At 48.4% G+C, this 16451-nt stretch overlaps 1 protein-coding gene across 3 annotated transcripts in view; it reads left to right on the forward strand.

Annotated features, from left to right (window-relative positions):
• Nucleotides 1-16451, forward strand: part of LOC119167090 (HEAT repeat-containing protein 5B) — a 77929-nt gene that overhangs the window by 40233 nt on the left and 21245 nt on the right. For all 3 annotated transcript variants that reach the window (XM_075867079.1, XM_037418509.2, XM_075867080.1), the window contains 8 exons: nucleotides 1747-1882; nucleotides 2665-2901; nucleotides 5175-5426; nucleotides 6888-6991; nucleotides 7784-7861; nucleotides 7959-8027; nucleotides 9232-9405; nucleotides 16003-16216. In XM_075867079.1, coding sequence (XP_075723194.1) covers nucleotides 1747-1882; nucleotides 2665-2901; nucleotides 5175-5426; nucleotides 6888-6991; nucleotides 7784-7861; nucleotides 7959-8027; nucleotides 9232-9405; nucleotides 16003-16216 — 1264 coding nt within the window. The remainder of the gene's footprint in view (nucleotides 1-1746; nucleotides 1883-2664; nucleotides 2902-5174; nucleotides 5427-6887; nucleotides 6992-7783; nucleotides 7862-7958; nucleotides 8028-9231; nucleotides 9406-16002; nucleotides 16217-16451) is intronic.

Consider the following 16451-nt stretch of genomic DNA (forward strand, 5'->3'; position numbering starts at 1 on the left):
TTCGAAGGGAGGCGAACTGGCTCTTGGACTGGAGTGACCAAATGAGGCTGTTCATACTCTCCACAGCGTTCTGGGTCGCAGCCTTCGTTCAGAATCTCGAGCTTCCGCTTTGAAGCGGACTTCGATGCTACGGCATCCAAAACATCCCGCCTTGTCTGCGCCCGCTGCGCGATTTCTTCACTGCTCGGAATCTGGGCCGAAACTCGCGATAGAATGTTCGACGCGCGCACGCCCGGAGTTGCAACGGCTGCCGACGCGGTGCCACCGCAATCGGGTTCGCGAGAGCGTCCATCACGGTCGACGGCATCCGGCGGTCTGACATACGACGATGTGGCACCTTCCACACTCTCGGCCTCACAACAATCAGCGAAGGGTCTGAGTAGAGGCTTCGTGACGCTTGAAGAGCATGCTCCGTCCGGAACTGCGACTGGGACGGCAGCCGCAGTCGTCTGCCCTTTGTTCCAAGCTTTCCGACGCTTGCCGTACTTGTGGACGCTCCGGAACTTTTTTTGCGGCAACATAGCACCGCAGTATGAGCAAGCACTCAGAAGAGACCACCGATGTAAACAAAGCTTGGTAAAAAAAGCACGCGAACTATCACAAAAACAGCAAACTGGCAAAAAACGAAACGCACGCCGGATGATTCTCGGCACGGCGGCCGCAGATGCGCTCGCGCTTCCAAGGTTGCCAAGGTGCGCGGCGCAGCTTTGACCAGTAAGAGGTCGCGCCTGCTACCACGTGACCCGCGCAGCCAATTGCCGTTCTTCGTTTTCGTTTTTTTACTTGCTCCTCGCGCTTTTATTTTCACTCGGCGAAATACGAGACCGCGACCATCGGGAAGCCGGCTTTCTCCTCTTTCCAAAGCTACCAAAATGGCGGCCCACGGTCAACAACTTGGCGCGTTTGTGCGGCGTGAACAACACCGTTTCAGGGGCTTTTTTTTCGCACTTTTCGGCGACTAGCCTCGGCAAAAACACTATTTGCGGGATTTGTAGCGCACGTTTCGCTGTAATATTTTAGAACAAGGAAGTTGAAGGTCTGAAGATTACGAAAAAAAATAAATCAGAAAATCGCATATTTTGACCAAAATCGGCACTTTACTTGCCGCGCCCCCCCTTAACTCACCCGAGATGACCTTCCAACTTATCTGGAGGTGGTAGCTATAGGATCAAAACTTGGCTGTGTAGAGCAATCGACTCACTCTGTACATTTGTATTTGTTGCAAGCAACTGTAGCGCAGTCGGAATGCGCAACTGCCTTTGGTTACTAAAAATCCAAATTGTACGAGCATGAGACGTATTCCAGTGCCACAAGTAAAAGAGAGAGGTAACCACTTGTGCAGAGTGCCTGTGCCCTTGCATAGTACTATTTCGTCTTTGTACTTTAGAATTTCTACATAAGTTAAGCACTTGTACATACTTTGATGATGGTAAATTGTCATCAGCCGTACAATATCACTATGGACTTTTCGACCTCTACTGCGGCATCTCAGTTCTTCAAAAAGTAAACCGGTGGAAAGAAATTACTCATTCATTTGAGTTGTGGTTGTAAGCAACGCCGTTGAAGACTGCTGTTGCCTAAAACCGTACTTGTGTCGATACCGCTGCTCTTGATCGTAGTCGAAATTCAGTGAGTATATAAGAAGGGAAGAATGGCCCAGCCATTGTTCCTGTTGTTTTAACCAAAGTGTTAACACATGATTGTGTTAGTGTGCAAATTAACGGGAAATTTTCTTTTGCTGCTCAGAGTGCCCTGAACTGTCCTCACCTGCTGCTGAGGAGGGCAGCTGTGGCATGTCTGAGGCAGCTGTCTCAGCGGGAGGCCCGAGAAGTGTGCGAGCATGCCAGCTCCTGGGCGAAGGAAAACGCTACCCTCAACGGAGGTGCCAGTGAACCTTTTCTTTTTTTTAAAGACGATAGTCTTTCTTGGGGACCTTCGACAAAGAAATTTTGGTCTGTTTGTCTGTCTGTCTGTACATTTGTCTGTTTGTCCGCCCTAACGATATTTGAAATGGCATCAAACGGCCAACCCCATTTTTTGTTGTCTTCGTCGATCCTTGGATGAATGCGCTGTTTTGCGGTACATACTCCTACAATAGCTACTCTTTGTACATGTGGAGATCCCAAGCAAGAATGACAGAGTAGTATACACTGGCAGAAAAAAAAAAAAAAAGGAAGACATTTATTGCACCTTCTGTACGTCACAGTAGCCAAAGAAACGCAGCTTGTTGACAAAGTTCAACTCGTCATGTCAGCATGTTAAGGGAGCAGATACTCACATCGTCCCTGCCAGATACCCGCATCCGTGTCGTTAACAGCTGAAACCTCCCAAACGAAATTGCATATAAGGGTACAGAAAAGTCTGTAGCATGGTCCCATGGGCCACTGCTGTAAAGCATTCGAAGTTGAAGTTGTAGAAGTCTATCTTGCCTGTGGTAGCTCATTATAATTTATACAGTAAAGACATCAGGAGAACTTTCTTCTTGTTTTTGTGCAAAAAAAAAAATACTGGCTCGTTAGGTTCTCTGACGTGTTGCCTTATGTCTTGAAAATGCCTTGTCAGGGCTTCGAAATTCCTTGAAGAATTCGGAACCACCTTTCCTAAAGGCCGCTGTATATCCTGGAACAAGATTGCGGGCTTCATGGTGCGGTTTTCTGTCTGCAGCTAAGGGTGGCTCCAACCAGCAGCAGAAACAACAGCGTCAACGCTGGGCATGCGAAGGGGCGCCACTGCCCTGGGAGGCCGAGCTGCCAGGCGTGCTGTTCGCCCTGCTCGACCGGGAAACAGACCCGCGACTGGTGTCGCACCTGCACGACTCGCTGACGAGCATGCTGCAGGCCATGCTGGACGACAGCCTTGGGCAGTGGCTGGGCCTCTGCAAGGATGTCTTGACAGCTGCCGGTGAGATAGCCCACATCTTTTTGTCAGGCGTAAACTTCTTAGAACGTGTTTCGCGTAAGATCCGGGCCGCAGTCGCATTAAAGGGATTCGGGCAGTAGTCGCATTGAAGAATCAGTGCCCCAAGGCCTTTGTACAGGTTAGTAAACCGTGAAGCCTAAACGTGCAGCGTCGGTGTTTGTCACAGGGGTAGTCCCTATGGTTCATTTAAGTATTTCTCAATTATTGTTTACGTCTGTGCCCAAATAATAATTAGTGTTCACTCCCCTGTTCTTTTCATTGCCTATAGTGGACCGGCGGTGAATTGTGGGGGTGCTGATCCTTTTCATGTGGCACATAAGCTCTGGGAGTTTTTGCATACGTACGACAGACGAATTTTGCTTTTGCCTAGCCATATACATCTTCGCCATAAAAGAAATAAAAGAATAATCAATGGGTATATGTAATATGACAGTGTGAAACAAAGGACACCAATCAATAAGTTTTAAGAAAATTTGTACTATTAGAGTAAAACTCAAGATTTCATGACCAACTTTGTACTTTCCTTGAGGGTGACTTGATGTCACTCTTGTGAGTTGGTCCTGAAAAGTTATCAAAATATTTTAAAGTAAATGTGCTCTTCTTTACGTTCAGTTGTAAAGTTTATTGGTTGATGTCCTTGACCTCAAATGGGGGAGTGCAAGTATTTGAAACCTCAAATATTTTTCGTATAGTATTTGCTATTCAATTCGATTTGTACTGGAATTTCACTATTAGAAGTTCCCGAAGACCCTGCGAAGACAAATACAGCCAACGTCTAATTGAAAGTGACCCCTTCAGATTTTCAATATATTTAACCCTATCGCGTTCCCTTAATGTGGCAAAGCTGCCTTTCAGGTTTTGCTTCAGACGCATATGTATTGTTGACTCGAAAAAACACTGGTTCCAACTTGAAGGGGACCGATGCGGCAGATGTGGGGGTCCAATTAATGCTGTTTCGGACCTGAAATTTGCACAGGAAGTCCGAAAAATCGGACGCTAAAGATTTTTCGCATTTGAAATTTCAGATGTTTCTTTATATCGACATCTAAATTGCAGATTTTGGACTCCGGACTCAAAAGGGAGCACTCCTTTTTCCGCCACATCAGTTGGGCTGCCACAGAAGTTGAAAAAGGAGGAGAGGCTGAGGAAATATATACCTTTCATATGTCAAGTGTTGTCGACAACACTTTGGTCGCACCAAATTATGTGCATAAGTACATTTTAGCTTCTGCATTGCCTTACTCTTGATAAGACAATTATGAAATGTCACCCCACTGTTGCTTCATCAACCGAGCCAAAAGAAAAACTTTCATGTTGCTATCTCATAAGAGTATGCTTAAGAATCCTTTTTGCCCTTTTTTTTGCAATTTTGCTTTGTCGCTTAGAAGTATTAGAAAAATGTTCGAATTCGCTTTGCACCCCAAGTTTTCCTATTTACACAGCTCTACTTCAAACTATAGCTTCTTCTCAGCCAGGCTAATTTATGATTAACATTTGCACGAATGAACTTGATACCCTATGTCTCCATTTCCGAAAAATTTTAAAGTTGGAGAAAAAGAATAGTGTAATGTATCAATGGTGCACTTCAATTCTAATGCTCGCTTTGCAGCTCCATTCCTTAAAAGTGCTTATCCTGCACCAAATGTTGCTTTAAAACAACGATGTTGGAATCACCTGTTAATGTAGCAGAAGGTGTAGAAGCTTGCAGTGATCTCCTGCTTACCTTTAACATTTCCCAGCCAGTGCTTTACCAGTTGTAATCATTCAAAAGGCTTGCTGGGCCATAGCCACAATATAGAAACAGAGGCTTGAATACTACCGTGTGCTCAGATTTGGGTGCACGTTGAAGAACCCCAGGTGGTCGAAATTTCCGGAGCCCTCCACTACGGCGTCTCTCATAATCATATGGTGGTTTTGGGACGTAAAACCCCACATATCAATCTAACAAAGGCTTGAATACTAGACAGCTAAATATATTAGTAGTGGGGGCACCCTTCAGTCTTCTTTAAGTTCTATATTGTATAAAAGGTTCAGCTATTTTCTCCCTGTGCTTTCCTTGGCTTATCTTTTCTCTTATCTTATATTCTGGTAGGCATGACTAACGAAAAACAGTTTCTCGGGCACGTTTATTGTGAATTGTCTGTTAGCCTCGTTGTGATGTGAGCCCCACTTGTGTGACGCCAAGAAAAGAAACCTTAAGTGTAAGGGCACAGGATGCTCCCTTCGACAATGGCAGTCTCGAAATGTTGCTGCAGACACATCAGCATCCGCCGCCCCAGCTGCGCCCGAGAGGGAGGCGGACGCGGAGGGGCTGGACGAGTTCGACGACGACGAAGAGGCCATCAAAGCGGGCGAGGAGCCGACCTCACATCCCGCTGTTGGACCGCGATGGCCCACCAAGGTGTTTGCGGCCGAGTCGCTGCACAAGATCATCACGCTCTGTGAGAACCAGAAGGCCCACTTTGACCTTGGCTTGGCTCGCGAAGAGCGCTCCCTCAATCCAAAACGTAAGCACTTCAGGGTCTGCAGCAATTAAGGCTTGTGTCTATGTCCTCGAAATTACGTGCTGTCAAGCCTTGTTACAACAAATATTTGATTGAAGTAATGCCCTCATCATATCTAGCATGCTGGTATTGATAAGCATCATTAGGATTGCGTCACTGTATTCGGTGATGTCTGTGTTTGTTGCGCCATATTAACACGTGGTCGTGACACGGACAAAGGGAGCAGACTAGATTTTCCGATTAAAATGTTTATTCGGCCGAACTTGTGGCCACATAAAAGGAAAGACAGATTGCAGCAATGCACTGACACTGATAGCGGCGAACAGAGCGTCGGCCATCGGTCAACTGACAAGTGGTGAAGCGCATCAGCTTTTATACACGTGCCATCAAATATTCTAGCGTTATCGCTAGCGACCACGTAGGTTCCAGAATAATCTGTAATGTTCACGAAGTGGGCCTAACCTTAACAAAATAATCTACTGCAGTCCCGAAGCTTCTCGAACACTGCAGGCGCTGTTTGCGCCGAGACTTACTGACAGTGAAACGGGGTGATAATCACAAAACTTGAGGAGGGAATGTGACAATATTGTGACCATACTGAGCAGTTATTTGTATACTGGTCTGCTTATCGTCATATTTTATTGGTTTCATGCTCACTAATACTTGCCTTTCACATTAATATTGTCATGCAGCTGTGGCAGTCAAGAAAGTGGTCACAGCCAGTAACGATCAAACTCCTTACTGAGCAAAGCTGTGCACAGAAAAAGAACGACACTCAGAATGCAACAATATTGGCACGCGCAGTTGTCATTCTCAGAATAATCTGATTAGCAGTAAGGCGTGTCAGCAACTATATGTGCAGCATCAAAGATTCCAGCTTTATCATGGGTGGCCACGTTAGTTTCACAATAAGCTGTGCTGTCCAATAAGCTGTGCTGCTCAAGTTTATCAGTACAATCTACGATACTCTAGAATGCTTCACGTTTCGGAGCAGCATGATTAAGGCAGTGGTTGCATGCATAATGGGTTGGTTGCATAAAAATAGAAGCGCGCGTGGCCGTACTCACTTCTATTCACGCTTACCAGCGTTTACTCACATTCACTAAAACACACCGGTTACTCACTCCTACTTATAGTATACTTAGACCTACTCGCCCCCATCACTCACCAACGCTTTTATTATCTCATGTCTTTAAAGTAGGTGCGGACAAAATATGACTTGGTGTATTCACGAGTCAGTAGGCCTTTCTACAGCTGTAATTTTTGAGAAGTTTTATTAACGTTGTCTATGTTACACTTTCCTGTGCGATGTGTTTGCGCCACGATTTTTCGCTAGAGCTGTTTCTTTCTTAGCGCAGACATTCTGCAATTTATAGTCTTCTAGTAGTTATGATATGTTGAATCTTGTAGCGATTCGTGAAACGTACGTGGTTATGTTCGCCGAAAACTTCGATTTCGTCACAGAGGACTTCTTGGTGCTGCACCTGTCGGACCTGGTCCGCATGGCGTTTATGGCTGCCACTTCAGACAGCGATCCCCTGCGCCTGGAAGGATTAAAAACTCTGCAGGTCAGTGGATGTGTTTGTTAAGGGTTTAGAACTACTATTGAACCCCTTTATAAGAGACATATGTGCCAGAGAGCAATTCTTGCGAGAACAGAACGACGACACAGAGACAAGAAGGACACTTGTCTTTTATGCGAGCTGTCTCCTATAAGCAGGGCACCAGGTGTGCATTTTTTATCAAGCTCTATTTTAATGTAGGCACACTGGTGTTTTTTATACACAGGTGTCTGTTCCATTAGTGTGTCTTATAAAGAGGTTCGACTATAGGCCTGATTTTCTTGTGCATTTCTAATCAAGGATGCGGACTTTGGCAGCCGTAAGCTCATGTGCTAGTGTCTTCCCAGATGTCTTTAAAACTGTAACCAGAACTGATTGCTATGTGCTTGTTTTGCTGCATTGGGCACCCAAAGTGAAATTCGCTCATGTCCAATGCATTCTAGAGCAATTCTAATTGATGTAGTTTGATGTGCCCTTGATCCAACATCAGTTCAAATGCATCTAATGCTTCTTGACTTTATAGAAACACTTGATGAAAAAGCTAAAAAGCTGCACATTTTTACTCAATTGTGCATTTTCAGTTGCCATGCACTCATTGTAGAGAAAATCTCTTGATGTCATCATTCAGTAAAAGCACTGAGATGCGTTTGTATTGCCTTCTCTGAGTGATAGCTTTTCTAATTTTATTAACATCCTTGATGAGCGGCAATATGAAGTTTCGGAACAAGCCTCTGCTCATGACTTAATCATTGAAGTAACCTCTCTGAGTTTAATGTGCCTGTATTTTTCCTTTCAAAGCTCATCATCGACATGTTCTCGGACGTGCCTGAACCCGAGTTTCCAGGTCATGTCATTCTGGAGCAGTACCAGGCACAAGTGAGTCTCTGCACCACACGTGACTTGTCCCGAGTCTCACTTCTTCCAAGATGTCCGAGACTGAATTTTCATCTCTTTTCTGCTTCTGCGGCAACAGGTTGGAGCAGCCCTGCGCCCAGCGTTCTCACCTGAGACACCGTCGCATGTCACAGCCATGGCTTGTCAGGTACGCTCTGGTCCAGCCGATCAGTGCAGGATGTTTGAGTTGTTCGCAGTATAACTGAGCCAGCTGTAACGTACCTGCAATGAATGTCTAAGTTACGCAAAAATCATTTGCACATGATGCAAATTTTATTATTATTATTATTATTATTTTTTTTTTGAAGTTTATTCAGGCAGTCATGGTCTGGAATGAAGGGGCTAAAGGCAGATGCAACTGCCTGACCCATACTCATACATGGGCCCCCCTACCCATACATTGCTCAGGGGTGGAAAGCCGCGGTACATGCTCAAATACAGGTAACAAGAAGAGGCAAAAAAAAACAAAACAAAAAAGAATAGGCGCACAGGCAATCAAAACACAATAGGTAGAATAGTACCTTCGGTACACACTAATGATGCGTGACATGAAAATGTTTATACAAGCCCTGATGATGATCAATGTTACAAAACAGTATAGAACAAAATAAGAAAAAAATCAAAAGACAGCAAATGCACAATATAAAGAGAAGATTAGAAGCTAAACAAGAGGTAATCTTTAACTTTTTTCCGTTGGCTGTATGTCGAACAGTTGTCTTGGAACATATTGGGGATTTCTCGATTATTATTCAAAAAATGTGGCATTAAATAGGCTAGTGTCAGGACAGCTTATTAAAGGTGTCCTGCAACATATCTTTAACAATCAGTAAACACTGACAATCTATAGTGAAGGCTTTCGTGAACATGTGAGTCAAATATTATTATACTGCACCCAGCAGGAAATTGAGAAAGTGCTGGTAGTTCTTGCACTATTAATATAAAAGCATATTTCTTTTTTTTTTCTAAGTATTGTTGAGCAAACAGGCAGCCAAAAAATACAGAACAATATTTTTTTTAAGAAATGTTCTTGAGTGCCATTACAGGCAATCAAACAAAACCTGACTGGGCATTTGTTTCCTCTCATCAACTTGTCAGCCTAATACAATGTGTATCTCTAAAGAGCTTCTAAATATATGATTTAGTCATCTCTCTATGTTCGTTTTGTGAGAGCACGATGATGAAAGTGTTCTTACATAACCTGGCCCCCTGGCTCAACTGTCGTGTAGCCAGCGACTGGTGCTCATTTGCCATGCTGCCGACTCATGCTTAAATTCTCGAGGGTTATCGATTTTCCTTATTAGTACATGTATGTGGTCATTCGTAACGTGCCCGTTACTGCTTCTCGTGCGCAGGTTTGCAGTGCCTGGATTGGCAGTGGTGTGGCTCGCGATCTGAACGACCTTCGGCGAGTCCACCAGCTGCTGGTGTCGTCGCTGACGAAGCTACAGAAGGGGGCCAACTCGCTGCTGTATAACGAGAGCGCTTCTACCCTCGAGAAACTGGCCATCCTGAAGGCCTGGGCTGAGGTGAGCTGTCCATAGAGGTAAAACTCACAGTAAAGTATTTATGTTATTTTTCACATTTTGTCGTGTTCAACTTGCCATACCAAAAAGCTTCACTGCACTAAACTCACTTACAACCAAAGTAAAAAAAATAACTCTGTTCAAAGCCATAGCTGTTCCACTCACAGATGATTTGCATAAACGAATGCGCCATCCCAGAGCGCTTACTCATTCTTGTGACATCAAGCACTTCTATGATGTTCAATGTATAGACTTTTCTCATACACTCCCACGTTTATGTCACAGGTTTTAGGTAAAAGTCTTGAATATTCTGGTGAATATTGTGAAAGATTCTGACATCACTGCTCAGCCAAACGTAATGTTCTGGGTAGTAAGGAGAAGCCTTTAATAATTTATATTTGTCTGCCATTGTGGTCTAGTGCTTATGGTGCTCAACTGATGACTGAAATTTCACAGGGTCATACCCTTACCGCAGTGATGACATTTCAATAAAGGTGAAATGCTGGAGGCCTATATACTTAAATTTAGGTGCATGTTAAAGTACACCAGATGTGCAAAACTTCCGCAGCCTTCCACTACGGTGCCCGTCAGTGGTTTTGGGATGTAAAACACTTACGATTTACATACTCCATAGAGTTTCATACAGTAATACCTAGAGAGGAATACGGCACTGCGATCGTATACCCCCTATGGGAATTATAAGAAGTACAGGCTTCAGAATGGATTGGGTTAGCTAGCAAACTGTCTATATATCTTTTCTACAGTTTCAGTTTCGTTCTTCGCCCACAGTGGGTAGTGGGGCATGGTGCAAAGCACCAAAGCAGTGCCTTTGTTGTTCAAAGAGGCTGAAGGCCGCCAGGTTTCTTGATTTGCTGTGACGTCGGAGCTTTACAAGTTGAATTTGACAGTCTAAGTGGAGCGTCATCCACTCACAGCTGCACATAGATGTGGCATCCCATACCAGTGCAGAATATTGCATTGAGTTTGTGTTTTTTCGCATTCGTTTCTTCCTAAAACTCGTTTAAATTGACAGCAAAATTATGGCAAAGCTAAGCCGACGCACCTTCTCGCTGCTATGACTCGACTTGACAATAAAACAAGAGGTGCGTTGGGGACAGACCACTTGGACAGACACACCTGACGTGGCAGCAGATGAAAGGTTAAGTGTTTCTCACTTAATACCGTACTGTTATTTACATAAATAGATAATGTGTGCTTTCGGGCAAAAAACGAGAATGTTTTTTTTTTCAAGTGTTGTAAGAAATAATTCATTATCTCTTGATGCCAAAATTTGACACAATTGCAGAGGAATGCATACCCTGGTGGTCAAGTTTGTCCAGATTTCACTTGCATCTCTTGGTCACGGAAACTTTTTGCAATAATGTTTACATACAAAATAATGAAGCAGGTCTGGAATAAAAATAACTTTATATCACTTTGTTTTACACTCAGCAAACAAGCGTCGCGAATCTCAAGAATGTGACCCATCCGAAGCCTGTACTTTACATAATTCCCTTGGAAGTTGTGGTGTACACGTATCCCGAAGGAGTACGGCCACCAGCGTGGGTCCGGTCTTAGCGAGCCGCAGGGCACGCGTTAACCGTCGCCGTGGCGGGAAACACGATACTGCTCAAGTCGCAACACTTTATTGTGGCAACACCAAACGCAGTACAGCCCGTTGCAAAAAGGCGCGGCGGGAAAGCAAGTAGGCTTATCCACGCCACGGGCACAAAGTACTACACAGGGGTGCCACGAGCACGTCTCCGCGGTAAAGGTGATCCACGGAGACACCGGAACAAAGGGGGCCCGGTTGCTCGAGCGAGGGCAAAGGCGCTCGCGTTGGCTTCGGAGGGAGACGGGTCGGCGTAGCTAGGCCACGCACTAGGACACCGTACTGCCCTTCGGCCGTGAGTACGCAGCGGGGCAACAAAAGGTGAGCGTTCGCATCGGGCGCGAGGCGCCGTCAGCGAAGTCCGACGAGCCCCGAGCGACGGGACTCGACGGACGGAAAAGAATGCGTGGCTCACCGTTTGAAGTCCCGGACTGTACTCGCTGCTCCCGACGCAGCGCGCGCAAACCTCTCGGGAGGCTCCCCGCGCACGGCGCCACCGTCAACATCCGCTACCGGGTGAGGGAGTTAAACGTCACTCCGCCCTTCCCAGCGCGGCTGACGGCAAAGGAGGGCAGACATGTCGGGACATGAGAATGGCAGAAAAGGCGGGAAAGCCCGCGCAAATGCAGCGGGCCAGCCTCAATTCCCACATCCCCCTCTCCTAAATTTGCCCTTTACCGGTCTGCAAAAGGCAGCCGGACGTCACCCATGCAGTTAAAATGACACTGCTATAAGCGACAGCTAACCTCAGTCCAGCCCTGCTACTGCTGCTAAAAAAATGATTACAAGGAGAAACAAAACATAAATAACAAAATAAACACATGACACTATAAAGATAACTGCGGAAGGGAGCACAGAAACGTGGCACTAGTGTTCGTGGTGCTGAAGCGGGAATAGCGTCCACTGCGCGGAGGGGCGGAAAAGGGCGTGACAGTGTCCGCTGGGTGCGATGCCCGAGTGCGAGGTCAGAGGTACGGGAGGGGGCTCACTGATGGCTCGTTGCTGGTCTTGATAAGCAGCGAGTCCGACGAACGCTGCCTCGGCTGTGCTTCGGAGGCCCCCGCATTTCTGGCTCGATGATGAAGCTGGAACGTTGCGCGAAGCCGGGCCTCTCCAGTGCTCAGGGAGGCCGACCCAAATTGGCTGCGAATGGCGTTGGCCGGCAGCATATAGCTGCTTTCAGCTGGCCTCGCGCAGGAGCCATGGTGGTAAAGGCAGCGGGGCTTCTTCGACGACGGCCGAGAGCAGAGCACAGCCAGATGGTCTGACGTCAGTGGGTCAATGACCCCCCACCACCTCCAGCGTCCGCATCGATGGGGGGAAGCCATGACGCACTCTTCGCGGGCTCGCACTGAAGCGTCACGCACTTACACACGCACACACACCGCCGACGGCTGCGCGAGCGTAGGCGCAAAGCGTCCTTCGTCTCTCTCCCCCGTCAAGCACCGACACTCAAGGTCACACACAGCTCCCTTCGCGGTAGACGAAACGAACACGAAAAAAAAAAGTAAACACAGAGCATACTGACACTAAACATCTGGCAAAAAAAAAACAAAATACAAATAACACTTAATATTAGACAAAAGAAACATAAAATACACATGAACACTTAAAAAAAAAAGAAACACTGGCAGCAGACATGGCGGGGTCAACTTCTTTACGAGAAAAGGCCGTAAAGAAGCTAACCTATACTGAGGCTAGACTAAACTGAGGGCCTTCGGTTGCGGAGAAGTCCGCCGCCGGCGCGAAATCACAAAGGTGACCGCTTCCTCAGATTATACCGGCGCGGGGTCCGAATGCGGTCCGTCGCTCCGGGTGTGCCCGTTGCTTGCGCGAAGTGCCGCAGGGCACTGGCGCGAGCTCGTCAGACCGTGACAAAGGGCTTCAGGTCTGCGATGTGGGCACGGCTGAGTTTTCCCAAAGGGGATCTTTCAGCTAGTACGCGCCACGAACGCTCACTGACAATCGGTTCATAAGACCGGGCGGCTTTCCAACCCTTGGCTCAACCGTTTGTCAGACGTGGCAGGCACGGAATAGCGATAAAAACCACGCTTCGTGCCGGGCCAGGTCACAACATCGCTCAGTTTGCAAAAACTTTCGAGCCACTCAGGTGACCGGCCATGGGTTCGTCGTGAGAGGATCGCAACAGTGCGGCTCTCAGACTTTTGGGCGTAGCCACCTTAAACGGGTCTATGGACTCGTCGTCAGTGGCTATATATTTCAGCAGGAGCCCGTCATGGTCCAGCAAAATGAATCCGCCGGGGACTCAGCGACACACGCTGTTTCAGCCCCCTAATCGCGCCCGCCGCAAAGCAAGCAGCGTAACGGCGCTCGGCGCCTCGTCAAGACGGTTTAACGGCGCCCGCTGCAAAGCAAGCAGCGTATACGGCGCTCCGTCCCTCCGAGACTCGAAACGGATCCCTCTGCTGAGCCTTCAGTAGCTCTTCGCTGCCGAAAGCAATTCCCATTCTCCCAAATGGGGGAGTCTGGTATCGCGCCCACTCAGGACCGCAGCAACCGCCGCGTGAGTCGGCGTTACGGGTTCGCTCTCGGCCTCGTGGCCTTCGGAAAGCTCCCCCGCTCGGCCGCTTCGCGGTGCGCCGCTTACCTGGTTAACAGCCAAGGTTTGTCCGCATGGGGACTCACCCTTCTCGCCGAATGGCGGCGAAGCTGCTGTTTCGCCCCCGACGCTTGCATGTGCTAAGGCACCGCGAGCGGCCGTCGCACCGCAATCCAGGTTCTCGGCAGACAACAAGGGGCACGAGATAGCGCGTCAGCTACCACGTAGGAGTGTATTCACCACAAAAAGGGGTGACGACACAGGCGAGCGCCGAAGGGCGCCCGTCGATAGAGGCGGTGGCCTCTTGGTGCAACGCGGCATGCCACGAAGCAGACAACGTTCGGGTAGGGCAAGAGGCCCATTCCGAAGCGACGCGCCATCTCCAAAGGGAGCGGCTAGGCGCCTCGTGTCGTCACCGCAATAGGGGGTGCCGACACGGACGGGCGTCGGAGGCGCTTGTGCGTAACGTTCGGGTAGGGCAAGAGGCCCATTCCGAAGCGACGCGCCATCTCCAAAGGGAGCGGCTAGGCGCCTCGTGTCGTCACCGCAATAGGGGGTGCCGACACAGACGGGTGCAGAAGGGTTCCCGTCAATAGAGGCAATGGCCTCCTTGTGCAACGCGGCATCCGCTAAAAAGGGACAGCGGACAAAAGTCCCGCGAAGCAGCCATATTGCGACGAGCCCGAATCGCGCAGGCGAACTGACTCGCTAAGAACAATCAAAAGCTAGAGCTTTTGATACCGCGTTGGGCGCCAGTGTGGTGTACACGTATCCCGAAGGAGTACGGCCACCAGCGTGGGTCCGGTCTTAGCGAGCCGCAGGGCACGCGTTAACCGTCGCCGTGGCGGGAAACACGATACTGCTCAAGTCGCAACACTTTATTGTGGCAACACCAAACGCAGTACAGCCCGTTGCAAAAAGGCGCGGCGGGAAAGCAAGTAGGCTTATCCACGCCACGGGCACAAAGTACTACACAGGGGTGCCACGAGCACGTCTCCGCGGTAAAGGTGATCCACGGAGACACCGGAACAAAGGGGGCCCGGTTGCTCGAGCGAGGGCAAAGGCGCTCGCGTTGGCTTCGGAGGGAGACGGGTCGGCGTAGCTAGGCCACGCACTAGGACACCGTACTGCCCTTCGGCCGTGAGTACGCAGCGGGGCAACAAAAGGTGAGCGTTCGCATCGGGCGCGAGGCGCCGTCAGCGAAGTCCGACGAGCCCCGAGCGACGGGACTCGACGGACGGAAAAGAATGCGTGGCTCACCGTTTGAAGTCCCGGACTGTACTCGCTGCTCCCGACGCAGCGCGCGCAAACCTCTCGGGAGGCTCCCCGCGCACGGCGCCACCGTCAACATCCGCTACCGGGTGAGGGAGTTAAACGTCACTCCGCCCTTCCCAGCGCGGCTGACGGCAAAGGAGGGCAGACATGTCGGGACATGAGAATGGCAGAAAAGGCGGGAAAGCCCGCGCAAAGGCAGCGGGCCAGCCTCAATTCCCACATCGTACAAGCACCGGCGAACGAGCCCGTGTAGACAGTGGTGCCAGAGTCCAGTCTAGATTTTACTGTATGAGACTTTAAGTTACGCTCTTGATATGCTTCGCATTTGCATTATCCGAGAAAAATAGCTTCTGGTTCAAACAGAAATCGGCTAGTCCGACTGTCTCACAGGCGATTGGCAGGCCTGCAGCGGCTCTTTGAGTGGAGCTGCCATCTTTTTTTTTTTTGGGGGGGGGGGGGTGGGGGGGGTTGTGACTAAGCGTAGTAACAACTTTGAGCGCAAAATATCAGAAAAGAAAAAAGACACCTTGTCACAAACATTTACGCAACACCCTCTCTCCTCCCGTTCCCTCCTGAAAGAGGGACTGTTGAAGACGAGGAGGCCTCGAAATCTCTGTAATGCGGTGGAGCGAGCCTAACTGTTACTCATATCCTAATTGAACGTGCTAGACTTGACCAAGAATGAATCGTTCATAATAAAGACGATACACGTAACACACTATCCCCTCCCACCTTCCCCTTCATATCTTTCTATATTCATAAGAAGTCTCACTTTCCAACTACAAGAGAGTCCTTGTGGAAGGTTGCCTTTGTAGACATTGTTCTAGCCATCAATGTCCTAGCCATGAGCACAAACAGGTGTCTGAGCCCTCGCACTTCTTGTGCAAATGAGGATTGTGTATCAAAGGTTTCAGACTCCCATTTAATGTACAGCATCTGTGACTTCAGCCATTACTCGTATATTCATCAAGTAAACTGTTTTAGAATAACTTCTGTCGATAAAGTTCATGCCTCTAGCCAACTTTCGTGCTGCAGATTGAGTTTGAAGCGTATAACTGTGTATAAATGTGTGGGTTCCGTGTCGATGTTCTTTGGCTTCAGCCGCCCTTGCACCATTAGCACTTGACAGCCATCGTCCGTGATGCCATTTTAGGTGTACATAGTGGCCATGGAGAAAGAGCACGAAAAAGGTGCACCCAACAAGCGTGCCAGCGGTGATTCGAGCGACCAGGAGGATTACGATGCTGGCGAAGACGACACAGCAGGCAGGGAGTCTCTGCTCAAGCTGGTCTCCCCCGAGCTTCTCTGCCTGAGCAGATACTGGCTGGCAGCGCTTAAGGACCATGCTCTACTGTCTCTGCCGGCAGGTGAGACCGTCGATAATGTAACCCGCCCTGTGTGCTTGCAACGTCATGTGGGACTTGTCATGCCACGGGGTTGTTTAAATGTCCACAGACATCGAAAAGGCTTTTCTCTATCAAATCTATATTAACGTGATAGCGTTCTAGAGCTCATTTCACAGAAATTCTTGCATCAGCATCATTGGCTGTGAGCGGAAAATCATATTTTTGTGCGTGAATCAAAAATTGGGGAAGATGCAAT

This window comes from Rhipicephalus microplus, chromosome 6 (assembly GCF_043290135.1).
Source record: "Rhipicephalus microplus isolate Deutch F79 chromosome 6, USDA_Rmic, whole genome shotgun sequence".
Taxonomy (NCBI): Eukaryota; Metazoa; Arthropoda; class Arachnida; order Ixodida; family Ixodidae; genus Rhipicephalus; species Rhipicephalus microplus.